This window comes from Ranitomeya variabilis, chromosome 4 (genome assembly GCF_051348905.1).
Source record: "Ranitomeya variabilis isolate aRanVar5 chromosome 4, aRanVar5.hap1, whole genome shotgun sequence".
NCBI lineage: Eukaryota > Metazoa > Chordata > Amphibia > Anura > Dendrobatidae > Ranitomeya > Ranitomeya variabilis.
The window spans coordinates 448,745,838-448,760,606 of NC_135235.1; the positions used below are offsets into that span (position 1 = coordinate 448,745,838).

The 14,769-nt window shown below is 44.6% G+C and overlaps 1 protein-coding gene across 1 annotated transcript in view; it reads right to left on the reverse strand.

Moving 5' to 3' along the window:
- The window catches only part of DHX35 (DEAH-box helicase 35), a 48,095-nt gene extending 34,559 nt beyond the window's left edge, over positions 1 to 13,536 (reverse strand). The window contains exons 1-9 of the mRNA XM_077251524.1: positions 13,224 to 13,536; positions 9,092 to 9,219; positions 8,923 to 9,015; positions 6,394 to 6,471; positions 2,929 to 3,033; positions 2,535 to 2,596; positions 1,873 to 1,942; positions 1,123 to 1,182; positions 94 to 206 (exon numbers count right to left, since the gene is read on the reverse strand). Of these exons, the coding sequence (XP_077107639.1) occupies positions 94 to 206; positions 1,123 to 1,182; positions 1,873 to 1,942; positions 2,535 to 2,596; positions 2,929 to 3,033; positions 6,394 to 6,471; positions 8,923 to 9,015; positions 9,092 to 9,219; positions 13,224 to 13,419 (905 nt within the window). The 5' untranslated portion in view covers positions 13,420 to 13,536. The remainder of the gene's footprint in view (positions 1 to 93; positions 207 to 1,122; positions 1,183 to 1,872; positions 1,943 to 2,534; positions 2,597 to 2,928; positions 3,034 to 6,393; positions 6,472 to 8,922; positions 9,016 to 9,091; positions 9,220 to 13,223) is intronic.
- Positions 13,537 to 14,769: the final 1,233 nt, after the last annotated feature.

Here is a 14,769-nt window from a genome sequence, read left to right on the forward strand (position 1 = left end):
ACAAGTGAACACCGAGTAGAAGTCAAGAAATGGTTGAAATAAGAATTAAAATTGGGAACCACAGATCATCAAATCAGAATTATTGATGCTCACCTCTGCGTATAGAAAATATCCACAGGGAATGTCCTCCCCTCCACTGTTAATATGGCGCACGTGTCTCTATTAGGGTCACTTGTGTCATTCTGATTGAAGAAAGCCTTGAATTTCTAAATGAATAAAGTCAGCTGTGTTAATTATGGAAATAAACAAGATGATACTTAAAGGGTATTTCTACTTTCAGGAAAGTGGACCACAAATGCTCTTAAAAGCCTAAAATAACACAGCAAATACTTAACCTCCCCAGGTCCAGAGCAAGTTCTCCGCCGGTGAAGCATGCGGTCAACGTGATGTCACAACTTCAGCCAAAACACAGAGTGGGAGTCAGCACTGGACCCATGGTAAGTGAGCTCTTGCCAGGGGCGTACATTGAAATCATGGCGCCCCATAGCAAGAGCTTGTATCAGGTCACCACACAAAACAAAATATTCAGCAGATTGGCAGAGTAGTTTGGGTCATGACGCAGAGGTGAATTTACAAAAGGGCATACCTCGCAGCTCTTAAATGCAGGAAAAGGGACATGTATTGTACACATAATCCGTGCCCCTGATGAAGCCCCTTAGTGTTCTTGCCACCTGACATACCCATTTCATTGCCACCTTACAGTATGATACACCCCAGTGAAATCCCCCATTTGCACAGTATGAAGCCTCCGCAGTATGATAACCACCTTGCAAAGTATAATGTTCACACAGCCCCCCACCCACAGTCCCAAACATGGTACGATGGCCCCCACAGCCCCACCCCATACAATATGATGGTCCCCGCAGACCCCACACAAAGGACACAGCTACTATTGAATCAAAATGCCTGGCAGAAGGGGGGCACATGTCGCTCAGCACCAGTCCCCCAATTACAAGACACCATAGTGGCTTCATGGTCTGCCGCTACGATTGTTCGCCCTGGTTACTTCCACCGTTATTTTAGGTATTTTAGAGTGTTTGGGGTCCACTTTCCTGAAAGTTAAAAACCCGTTTAATACCATATGTAACTGCGCAAGAAAGTGTTATTGGCCTTAAGATGTACCTCAGCATCCAGGGTTGCTGAAGCCACAATCAATCTGAGGTCTCCTCTTTTCTTCTGAATCTGCATAAGGGAAAGAATAAAAAAAAAATAGAAACAAAGTATGAGAAAAAGTTTTAAGTAATGGGTCATCTATACATGTCTTGTATTATGTCAACACTGGGGGGGCTGAAAGTGAACATTAATCAGTGGAGGAGGAGTTGTGGGGTGAATGTTTTGGTACATAAAAACTCCACCAATGTTACTTCTCAGTCACATACAAGATGTATAAGTGACAACATCGCTAGAAGTCCCCACTAAATGATTGGTGAGGTGTTACTGCAGCTCGATACCGTTTTCCTGCACTAGTACTCTGCCAGCCACCCACATTGCAAAGTCCTTATACAACACTTACTCTAATGGGGTAATGTTGTAGTCCCCTGAGCAATGGGATGCAAGGAGAGCTGTAGCACAATCCTGTTTATTCCCAGGATTAGGACAGGAGGGGGTGATGTTCTCCCAGAAATCAAAGTTCCGCAACATCATGAGACGGGACAATCCAACAAACTATAGAATCCTCGTGCTTAAAGCGGTTATCAAGGATTTGAAAATATGGCGTCTTTCTTTCAGAAAAAGCATCATCCCTAACTATGGGCTGTGGCTGATATAGTGGGGATGTCACCGACAACAGCTCTTATGGAGGTGCACATTACAATAAATGCTTCTTGCTGTAATTTGAAGCTCCAAAATAAGGACACGTCATTCAGGACCTACCTTTTTCAGGAGGCCAATAGCGATGTCAGTGTACAGTGTCCGTTCATGAGCCTCATCCAACATCAGTACACTGCAAGAGAAGACAGGGTTATGCTGCTCCTGCTGAGACAAGAAAGCCTAAAGTATAACTGGAATGACCACAGGTAAACCATCCTCATCTGTTACATGTTCAAACACGACACGTCAACCATAACATAGGCTTGAAAGGGAACCCGGCAGCTTGGAAATGTTGGGCAATGTTTGGACCGCACGTTATAGAGCAAGGAGAGCTGAGATGATAGAGATGAGATTTATGGGAAAAGATTATATTGAACTATATTTATGCTATTCACAGAAATGTATGCTTATTCTGGGTTTAAGAGTCCAGTGGGCGGCTCTACAGACACTGACAGACCGCCTACTTGACTTCCAAGCCCCAAACGTGCATGGATATCAATGAATAAAATTACACGTTACACAACATTTCTTACGAAACTGTACATCAATCAGTGCATGCACAGCCTAAATTATTATTGCACATGCTTTGTTTGACTCAGCCGTGAAATGGGAACATTTAACAGGGAAACACTACAACATTACAGTATTAGTTTCTTCTGCAAACATTTAACGACAGGTTCCTTTTTATGTTACAGAGATGTCTTTACAGGATCAGCAGAACCTACCTGTATCTGGTGAGCAATGGATCTGACATCATTTCTCGGACAAGCATACCGTCTGTCAGAAACTATTGAAGAAAGCACACAACAAGCACAAGTATAGAAAAGGCTGATCAAGTGACTTATGCAAACCTGGACTGAGAAATCAGTGCACAGAACACTAAAACAAAATTTAAAGAGCTCGTTCACTGAGAATAATCCACATCCATATCCATATGCCTTAGGAGAGTATACGAGTATAAATGTCATAAGGAGGAGTTGGTATTGAGAAACCCCTATATTTGCCAGAGCGGGTCTTTGTGTAGAGCAATAGAGGGGGCTAAATATTACATGATTATCCATAGCAGCTAGTGGGTATCGTTTGGGACGCCAGTCCTGTATTTCCTACTTCTGATCTTACCTTGATACGTGTGGTCTGTGGGTCGGTACAATCATCAAATCTTATACAGTAGCCAACTTCATGTCCCAGCAAGGCCCCACGTTCTTCTGCCACTCTCCCTGCCACCTGGACAGCGATCAGAAACTTGTGTGAAGATCTTCAATGCCACTCCACCATAATACAATGCAAGTTAATCGTAAATGCATAATCAGTGCCAGGTAGTAAAAAAGAAAAGTGGGAGAGCTGGAGCCACTCGGAGCTACTAAGACTTCCAGACAGCCTAGGAATTGAGGACCATTTATGCTGTTGGTTACTGTGCATAACGCCCTGCGGTGAACTCCGATGTAGTAGGAGCCTATATAGTACGACAGCCACTGTATGGCAGAAGCAGTCTGTGATCGCCTCTACAGTGGGGAAAATAACTATTTGATACTCTGCCAATTTTCTAACTTTTCCCACCTACAAAGAATGGAGAAGTCTGTAATTTTTAATCACTTCAACTGTGAGACAGAATGTAAAAATAAAAACCAGAAAATCACATTGTATGATTTGTAAATACTTCAATTGCATGAAATAAGTATTTGATCCCCTACTAACCAGCAAGAATTCTGGCTCTCACAGACCTGTTAAATAAAAACTAAGAAGGCCTTCTGCTCTGCACTCATTACCTGTATTAATATCACCTGTTGGAACTCGTTATTGTATAAAAGACACCTGTCCACACACAATCAATGACAAGCCTTCCTCTCCACCATGGCCATGACCAAACAGCTGTCTAAGGACACTAGAAACAAAATTGTAGGCATAAACAAGGTTGGGATGGGCTACAGGATGATAGGTAAGCAGCTTGGTGAGAAGGCAACAACTGTTGGCACAATTATTACAAAATGGAAGAAACACAAGATGACTGTCATACCTGGAGCACTCCCGATGATCAGCTGATCGGGCGCCGCAGCTGCATGTGTCACAGCTGTGTGACAGTCACAATATATGAATGGAGAGCCAGTCTGTTGTGACTGTCACACAGCCGTGACACATGCAGCTGGGGCGCCAAACAGCTGATCATCAGGAGCAAACCAGGTATCCGGGTTCCCAATGCAGCTTATTCAGTAAGCGCTATAGCTTGCCGAATAAGGAGGGAGCCGACGATGTTCGCTCAGCTCTAGTAAGGATGATTCTGAGAAAGGTCAGGAATCAGCAGAGAACTACAAGGGAGAACCTGATCAATGATCTGAAGAGAGCTGGGACAACAGTCTCAAATGTTACCATTACTAACACACTACGCCAAAATGGATTAAAATCCTGAAGGGCATGCAAGGTCCCCCAGCTCCCACCTGCACATGCCCAGGCCCATTTGAAGTTTGCCATTGACCATCAGGATGTTCCACAGGAGGCATGGGAGAAGGTCACGTGGTCAGATGAGAACAAAACAGAACATTATGGCATCAACTTCACTCACCATATTTCTAAGAAGATAAAGGATGAGTACAACCCCAAGACCATCATCACAGCCACGAAGCATCATATTTTGGAGGTGCTTTTCTGCAAAGAGGACAGGACGACTGCACCGCATTGAAGGGAGAATGGATGGAGTCATGTATCGCGAGATTTTGGCCAACAACCTTCTTCCCTCAGTAAGAGCATAAAAAATGGGTTGTGGTTGGGTCTTCCAGCATGACAATGACCCGAAACACACAGCCAGGGCAACTAAGGAGTGGCTCCGTAAGAAGCATTTCAAGGTCCTGGAGTGGACTAGCCAGTCTCCAGATCTGAACCCAATAGAAAATCTTTGGAGGGAGCTGAAATTCAATGCTGCCCAGCGACAGTACCGAAAACTGAAACATCTGGAGAAGATCTGTATGGAGGACTGGACCAAAATCCCTGCTGCAGTGTGTGCAAACTTGGTGAAGAACTGCAGGAAACGTCTGACCTCTATAACTGCAAACAAAGGTTTCTGGACCAAATATTAAGTTCTGATTCTCTACTGCATCAAATTGTTATTTCATGCAATAAAATCCAAATTAATTATGTAACAATCATACAATGTGATTTTCTGGATTTTAGTTTTATATTCCGTCTCTCACAGTTGAAGTGTACCTACGATAAAAATTACAGAGCTCTCCATTCTTTGTAGGTGGGAAAACCAAATCCTTATACTTATTTTCCCCAGTGTACATGGAGAGATAGCGCTGAGTACTGTCAAAGACAGCATAATGCTGGATGCATTTAGTTGGGAACACAGTATAATTCAATACAATACAGGAGCCTATTAACGAAAGTTAAAGGGAATCAGCATATTTTTGTTATGTAATCTGAGGGCAGCATGAGGTAGGGGCTGAGACACAGATTTTAGAGATGTGCAACTTTTTAGGGTGTGTGCTGTTGTTTCAATATAATGAGCGTTTTATCAGCAGGAGATTATCACTGCCTGGACTACAGCTTTCATGAGCCCTGGTCTGATCATGCCCCCTCCTCTCACAAACAGCTCGCTGTCAATAGACAAAGTACACAGAAAGCTGTAGTGTGGGTGGGGTTAGCTTTCTGAGCTCTGCTACAGCTAAAAAAAAAAATATTGTTGGAATCAGGGTCCCTTTGCCTACATTATGCTGCTCTCAGATGAGATAACAGAAACCTGGTGACAGATTATCTTTAAGAAGCAAACAACATCTGCAATAAAAAGTTAGCAAAGACCAAATAGCATAAAGAATTCAATATATGAAGTATGTGAGCCAATAAGAGGAAGAACTGTAGAGTCCAGCCGAATATATTAGCCAACAAGTCACCCGTTACAGCTTATGCAGTAGTCATGGGCCCATCAGATTCTCAGTGTCGGCTTAAAGGGAACCTGCCACCACTTTTCTGTCCTACCTGCTAAAAATATCATTTTATTCAGTGTCAGATATGCATTCCCTAAATACTTATGTAACCCCCTGACTCCCCATGTATCACCCATAAAAACCTTTTATATTTCTCCTGCGATGTATGCTAATAGGGGCCGTCCGGTCCGATGGGCGTGGCTTCGGTTTCTCAACTGTGGACAAAGCCGAAAAGCAGAAGTGCGCACGCGCGAGTAACCATTTGACTGCGCGGGATCTCACAGCGATCTGCATAATCGGCGTCAAGGACTGCGTGCAGCAGCTGAGGAGAGGGGTGGAGTGAGTGAACCGAAGCCACGCCCATCAGACTGGACAGCCCCTATTAGCATACATCACGGGGGGAATATAAAAGGTTTTTATGGGCGATACAAGGGGGGTTACATAAGTATTTGGGGAATGCATAGCTGACACTGAATAAAGTGATATTTTTAGCGGATAGGACAGAAAAGTGGTGACAGGTTCCCTTTACGTAAGCAACACTGGATTTGTAGTGAACTACAATCCTAAATGTCACAGCACTGAAGGGGTCAATCTTTAGGACTGCCTCGCGTACTAAGCATGGTAGCCAAAGTAAAATGAGTATCTGCAAAAAGAATTTCTTGGGGCTCACCGAGATTGCTGCAACCCTCCGAGGCTGAGTAACACCAACTACTCTCCCTTCTGCGGTCCATCCAGCTTCTGTTAGGTACTGCATCACAGAGTAAGAACATAAAGTACAAAGTGTCACCATCACCATTGAAAGGGGATTTGTAGGGTGAAAAATTCCTCCTAGCTAAAGCGAAAAGTTTTCAGGCCTTTTATTGGTGGCCTACCTTTAGGATAGTTCCTCAATATCAGTTTGGTGGGGAGAAGACATTTGGCATCACCACTATTCATCCATTCCTGCAGAGGCCAGATATACACAGTGTACAGAGCCAAAATGGCACAGCTGGCCAATCTTGGATATGGGACCTCTGCTCACATTCACTTCAATAGGAGCTGAGCTGCAATACCCAAGAACAGATGCCATCAAGTGAATGAAGCTGTAAACTGTGTACAGCTGGCAACTGCAGGAACAGCAGATAGATCAGTGGGGGTTTGGCAGCTGATACCCTGACCTCACAGTCATGGCCTATCCCAAACTCCATTAATCATACATTACAGATAAAAGATATTTTGTAGGATATTTTTATCCAAGATCCAAGTCATTAATAACTTTAATGTCAAAATTTTATGTGGGCAAGAGGACATCAACAGTAGTGTGGATAGTGATATTGAGCTTGGTCCTCAGAAGATCGTGATCTTCAAAATTTAAAATTGAGGAGTTTTAGGTTTTTAACTGTCAAAAATCCTAATTCTCCTGGCATGATGATTTGTGTCAAGAGTTTACATACCCCGGCAGAATTTTTGCTTTTTTGGCCTTTTTTCAGAGAATATGAATGATAACACCAAAAACTCTTTCTCCACTCATGGTTAGTGGTTGGTTGAAGCCATTTATTGTCAAACTACCGTGTTTTCTCTTTTTAAATCATAGTGACAATCCAGAACATCGAAATGACCCTGATCAAAAGTTCACATATCCCATTTCTTAATACCATGTGTTGCCCCCTTCGAACATCAATGACAGCTTGAAGTCTTTTGTGGTAGTTGCGGCTGAGGCACTTTATTTTCTCAGATGGTAAAGCTGCCAACTTTTCTTGGCAAAAAGCCTCCAGTTCCTATAGATTCCTGGGCTGTCTAGCATGAACTGCGCGCTTGAGATCTCCCCAGTGTGGTTCAATGATATGGAGGTCAGGATACTGAGATGGCCACTCCAGAACCTTCACTTTGTTCTGCTGTAGCCAATGATAGGTTGATTGGCCTTGTGTTTTGGATTGTTGTCATGTTGGAACGTCCAAGTACGTCCCATGTGCACCTTTTGGGCTGATGAGTGCAAATTTGCCTCCAGTGTTTGCTGATAACTTTCTGCATTCATCTTTCCCTCAACTTCTACCAAGTTTCATGTGCCTTTGTAGGTCACGCTTCCCCAAAACATCAGAGATCCACCTCCGTGCTTTACAGTAGGAATGGTGTTCCTTTCATCATAGGCCTTGCTGACTTCTCTCCCAATGTAACATTTATGGTTGTGGCCAAAAAGTTCAATTTTGGTCTCATCACTCCAAATTACCTTCTTCCAGAAGTTTTGAGGCTTGTCTCTCTGTTTTGTGTATTGTAGGCGAGATACTTTGTGGCATTTGCGCAGTAATGGCTTTCTTCTGGCGACTCGACCATGCAGCCCATTTTTCTTCCAAGTGCCTCCTTATTGTGCTTCTTGAAACAGCCACAAAGCTAGTTTTCAGAGAGTCCTGAATTTCAGATTATGTTATTTGTGGGTTTTTCTTTGCATCCCGATCCTGGCAGTTGTGGACGACATTTTTGTTGGTCTACCTGATCGTAGTTTTGTTTTTACAGAGCCCCAATTTTCCATTTGTTAGTCACAGTTTGAACGCTGCTGACTGGCATTATCAATTCCTTGGATATCTTTTTACATCCCTTTCCTGTTTTATACAGTTCAACTACCTTTTTCCATAGATCCGTTGACAGTTCTTTTGCTTTCCCCATGACTCACAATCCAGAAATATCAGTGGCTGGATGAAAGATGCAAGAGTCTGTCTGGATCCCAGAAACTCACTCAGTGCGCACACACTGATTACAAGCAAACAGATCACAGGTGAGGATGTTACCTTTAGTAGCCATTCAAACCCATTTGTGTCACCTTCTGTACATGTTATCAGGCCAAAATCACCAGGGTATGAGAACTTTTGATCAGGGTCATTTGGATGTTTTGAGTTGTCATTATGATTTAAAAAGAGAAAACACAGTAGTTTGGCAATAAATGGCTTCACCCAACCACTAACCATGAGTGGAGAAAAAGTTTTGGTGTTATTCATATTCTCTGAAAAAAGGCCAAGTAAAAATTCTGCTGGGGTATGTAAACTTTTGAGCACGTGTGTGTGTGTTGAAAAATAGATACATTTTGCATAATCTAACAGAGAAAATTAAGATTTATTCATGGGACAACGCATTTAAAGTGATGGGTTCTTTAAATCAAGCTTTTGGAATCCCATTTAGTTTCACGATGCCGACCACATTGAGAGCACAGTTTTGATTTTTGATTTACCTGCGGTATTTGTGTGCTTTTCCCACATCCTGTTTCTCCAATAATGACCACAGTTTGGTAATTTTCCACTAGGTAAAGGATGTGATTTCTGAGCTGGAAATGATAAATTCATGTATAAGACATCATATAACTATAGCACTGTAAGGAACACCCCAGAAACCCGATTTACCTTAAATACTGGCAGTTTCTGCCTCTGCTGCTCAATGGATAGAGAAGCATGTGGGTTATAAATAACAGATGACACCTCGGCATTGCTCTGCCTCTCTTCCGCAAGGTGTGCTCCAGGGCCCTCAGTTCCTGTAAGACACATCAAACAAATGACTAATGGTAGCCTTGTAAAAGATTATTCTTAAATAATTACTACCCTTTTTAGTAAGTCTTGATCAGCTGCAAAGTTCTGAATCTTTGAAATAGACATTATCTTATCACTATTGTGAAAGTGCTGTTTACCCGCCTATTTCACGCTCTTTTAGAAGCTGCTTTGCACTGCTGTTCTAGCAAGACCCATACTATTTGCAAACACTGTGCATGGGGGAGGGGTGCAGAGTAGTGATGAGCGAATGTGCTCGTTACTCGATATTTCCGAGCGTGCTCAGGTGATCTCAGAGCATCTTGGGCGTGCTCATAGATTATGTTTGTGTCCCCTCAGCAGCATGATTTGCGGCTGCTAGACAGCCTGAATACATGTGGGGATTCCCTAACAAAGAGGCAAACCCTGCATGTGTTCAGGTTGTCAAACAGCAGCAAATCATGCAGCTGCGGGGACTGAAACATAATCTATGAGCACGCCCTAGATACTCGGAGAACCCCCAAGCATGCTTGTAAAACTCGAGTAACGAGCACACTCGCTCATCACTACTGCAGAGGAGCTCACACAAGGATAATGTTTGTAAACAGTCTGATTCATGGTAGAACAGCAATTCAAAGCAGATTTAAAAGATGAACCGATCAGATAAAACAGGACTTTCAGCAAGGTGTTTGAGAGAGAAAGAAGCCAAATAAGGTAATATGAGTATATTTAAAAGATTCGTAACTTGCAAAGAATAACCAAAAATTCAAGGGGTTTTCTGGACTCACAAATTATTAAAGCATTGAAAAGCCTATTGGAACTGAATAAACTTCATCATTTTCTGAGCTGTCAGGTGTACAGAAATTTCTTGCCTGTACTTTGAACTGAATGTTGCCTGTCAGTCAATCTCAGCCCTGAAAGTAGAAGGCAGATCTCAGTAGTAGTAAATGATGATGCCAAGGGGGACTTGGCCAGAGATCCTCAGGAAGTGACGAGTGACTGGGGATGAGGACAGACAGGGAAACCCCATAGAAGCAGTGCAAGCTCCATAGCGAAGAATAATAAGCTTATCAGCCAGTGGCCAGAGAAAGAGGTGCTGGGCGTTCCAGAGGGCTAGATTATATTACAATAAACTAATCTATTATACGACTCGTAGCTCTCCTACGGTGCACTGAGGCTGTAACATTATTGACTGCTATAGAGAGTAAGGATAGTACATACCAGGGGAAGTGAGAGAATATATGTAAGGTTGGAGAAAAGGTTTGGGCAGCAATTTATCCATCTTGAGACTGTTTAAGTGTCTCAAGATGGCTACTAGTAGGAGGATTGGGAGTGCAATAAAACTGGGAGCGAGTGAGCTAATTACATAGTCAGAGATGGAGGCTTGCTGGCCAGTAGCCTTAAAATACAGCTCTGGTCAGGTGGCAACACAGGAAACAGTCATATAGCAAAAAACAGGTAGGAAGACTTGCGAACAGCTGGACCTGTAGCTAAAGATCGCTGCATCTCTCAGAAGTGAAGTGTTGTGCTAGTAAAGTGCATAACTTAAAACATATTGTTAAATATGCAGAACTTTGTAACTGTACAATCCCTTTAAATGAATGTAAAAGGATTATGGATATTGAGGTAAATAGTCTGGACCCCAGTGACGATCTTCCATAAGGATAGTGCACAGCCAAACCACAGGATCCTAAGAAGTCAAGTGGGAATACGAAATAACCATGCTGTGTAGAGTTGGTGTGAATCGATTTGCATGACCCGGCCCATTGGCCATGACAATAGCCTGATGGCATCCATGACCATGTCTTTGGTTTGCCGGCCTGGTGTGATGTCTGTTGCTCCATTCATGCTCTATGAAACTGCAGGAGGTAGCCGAGTTCTGCATCTGGCTATAAAGCCAATTAGCAAGTTACTTTAACACCATATTTAGCACTTTATGCTGCAATTCACCCAGCGAAAAACAAAAGCTGTCTTTTTGCAGCATACTGCACTAGCCCATAAAGAAGCATCCAATAATTTCTGTTTACAATGAACCCTATGGGTGACAGATGACAGTGTATTCTGGTGGCATCTGTCAGAGGTAGATGTTGTCACATATCTAATGGACACTGGAAAACGCAGCATGAATAGACCATTACACAGCCAGCCATTCAATCAAGAACCGTCAGGTAATACTACACTTCCCCTGCATGCCTCAATGCATGTTACTGACGATGGTTGGCCATGACTATTAGGCCGGGGTCACACTTGCGAGTGCAATGTAAGAAACTTGCGCATCAATACCCGGCACTGCCGCAGGCACTCGGACCGGAGTGTTCAGCTACACAGAAATACATGCAGCCGCACGCTCCGGTCCCGAGTGCCGGATATTGATGCGAGAGACTTGTGCGAGTTTCCCGCATTGCACTTGCAAGTGTGACCCCGGCCTTACAAAGAAATTTGGCATATTCTATAGTGCTCATAAGATTGTAGGTCACCAGTCATAAACAAGGACCAGAATGGGGCAGGCTGGGATATAGACAGCGATGTGTCAGCACCGTGGACGGAGCAGGATACAAGTAGAATGATCCTGGGACGTCCGGATGTGAGTAGGACCGCTAGCACAATGGCTGCAACTTCGCGGCCTGTTGATGTGTTCATAACTAGGAATACGCGGAGTATGGAAGTTCAGGTTCTGGTACCTGACCCAAACTTTATTCCAAAGTTCAGGTATGAAGTCTGTTCCCAATCTTGAAGCAGAACCCCATTGAAAACAATGGTGACCTGAACTTTTGAGCTGGAAATTTCTCTCTCCTTACCCCGGACATTGCAACAGACTTCTGGGAGAAATCCGTGTTTGGCATTTAGCACTGGACAGCAATTGTCCGGTACAAACTCCAAACTTTTAAGTTCGGGTTCGCTCATCTCTACTCATAACAATGGGAATAGAAAATGTTCACCTTTCCTTAGCGTGATAATAGGGCAGAGCAGTAAAACTTCTACAGTGGACATGTAAGGTCAAAGCGCAGCTCACTGGAGGCGGCATAAGCCTTATGCTGGGTGCCCCAGAGATTGGAGCCCCACTAATGATGATAGAAAGGGCTGACATTATTGGGTCTTGCTGCCTCTCGGACCCTCATATGTAGGCGGAACACTGACCCCTGTTCACAGATTTCCTATGGCCACATTTTCCATACATTTCAATACAGATGCTGGAGTGTATGGGGCGGATTTATTATTACTTTATTATATACTTTCAGTGTTTTGCATCTTATTCAGATTTCCACTTGCACCTTTTTTAAAGTCACTTTTTTATGTGTTTGCCTTGGTCATTGAGGGCAGAGGTTAGTGTTTCTCCCAATGTTCTCCAGTTCCCCCCCGGAGTGATATGTATGCCTGTAATGTATCGTTTTTTGCGACATTTTTGAGGAACACGCAACTTTTTGTGCTGAAGACACAAAAAGAGTATTTTTTATTTAGCACAAAATTCATGAACTGAATGCACCATTTTGATGAATTTAGGACAAAAAATGTCAACAAATACCACAACACAAGCAATAGGGGAAAAAAGGATGAATTGAGCCCCATGACTGTATGGAACAGTGTCCTGTCCTGGCTCATTCTGAGGAAGGCAGAATTGTGAATGCAGCTCTGGCTATACAGACTGTAACTCAATGCTCCTGAGGAGCCTGTATAAAATACTTGGGGCCTACGTTACAATACTAGAGTAGCCCACACAGAAGCTGTTGTTTACAGCAACCAATCAGATCATTTATTTCATACTGTAAACTAAACTGGACAAAAGAAAGCAGGATGCTGATTGGTTGCTATAGGTAACAGCTGTACTGCAGCGATGCTACACAGGGCCCATACACACTAAGCTCCCATTTCGCGCTGAGCCTCTCGGGCCACCGTTTTTTGCTTCGGAGCTTTAAAACCTACGTTCCGTTGAGAACACGTCTCCGATTGATTCTAAGTCCAAGACACAACACTGCAGCCCCCGCCATCACCCTATTTCCCGTACACCCCTTACCCGGCTTCCAGAAGCGCACCGGTCCCACGGGCGCCGCCATTTTTGTTTTGGGCTCGCCAAGAGCACGTCTCAGAATGTGAGCATGCGCAGAGCCTGTAGACGAGCTTGATTGATGGTCGCCATGGTTTCCTTCCGGCTTTTTGGACAGATCGCAAATACAGTAACCTAGTAACAGGCCAGACAGTGTGCGAGACATGGGGGTCCCAGAGTGTATGTGTGTTTGGGGATGCCAGCGATGTGTGGGAGGAGTAATGGACGTAGGAGGGAAAATGGCAGTGACCGGTGGAATGACGGAAGAGAAGAGACAGGAGGAGGTGGGGAGCACAAGCTGATGTAAGGGGGAGGGGTGCAGCCTGGAGATACTGGCGGGGCTGGAGAACCTGAGATATGGGGTGAAGCGTGCCCTTCAACAGCTGGCAAGAAGAGGGCACACCGCACAGATGGCCCCTAACGTGCCAGACTGTATGTGCCATAGCACCCGCTACTGTGGCGTCCACAAATGCCCATGGCATGTGCCAGTTACAGATCACCTGAGAAGCACCAGCTCCAAGTGGTGCCAGACATAGGTGCCCATAACTGCAGAATACAGATGCCCTGTAACAGTGTGCCAGCCACATACGTACCCGGTATAGTCAGTGTGCCAGCCACATACGTACCCGGTGTAGTCAGTGTGCCGGCCACATACGTACCCGGTATAGTCAGTTTGCCGGCCACATACGTACCCGGTATAGTCAGTGTGCCAGCCACATACGTACCCGGTATAGTCAGTGTGCCAGCCACATACGTACCCGGTATAGTCAGTGTGCCGGCCACATACGTACCCGGTATAGTCAGTTTGCCGGCCACATACGTACCCGGTATAGTCAGTGTGCCAGCCACATACGTACCCGGTATAGTCAGTGTGCCAGCCACATACGTACCCGGTATAGTCAGTGTGCCGGCCACATACGTACCCGGTATAGTCAGTTTGCCGGCCACATACGTACCCGGTGTAGTCAGTGTGCCGGCCACATACGTACCCGGTATAGTCAGTGTGCCAGCCACATACGTACCCGGTGTAGTCAGTGTGCCGGCCACATACGTACCCGGTATAGTCAGTTTGCCGGCCACATACGTACCCGGTATAGTCAGTGTGTCAGCCACATACGTACCCGGTATAGTCAGTGTGCCAGCCACATACGTACCCGGTATAGTCAGTGTGCCGGCCACATACGTACCCGGTATAGTCAGTGTGCCAGCCACATACGTACCCGGTATAGTCAGTGTGCCAGCCACCTACGTACCCGGTATAGTCAGTTTGCCGGCCACATACGTACCCGGTATAGTCAGTTTGCCGGCCACATACGTACCCGGTATAGTCAGTGTGCCAGCCATATTCATACCCGGTATAGTCAGTGTGCCAGCCACATACGTACCCGGTATAGTCAGTGTGCCGGCCACATACGTACCCGGTATAGTCAGTGTGCCAGCCATATTCATACCCGGTATAGTCAGTGTGCCAGCCACATACGTACCCGGTATAGTCAGTGTGCCGGCCACATACGTA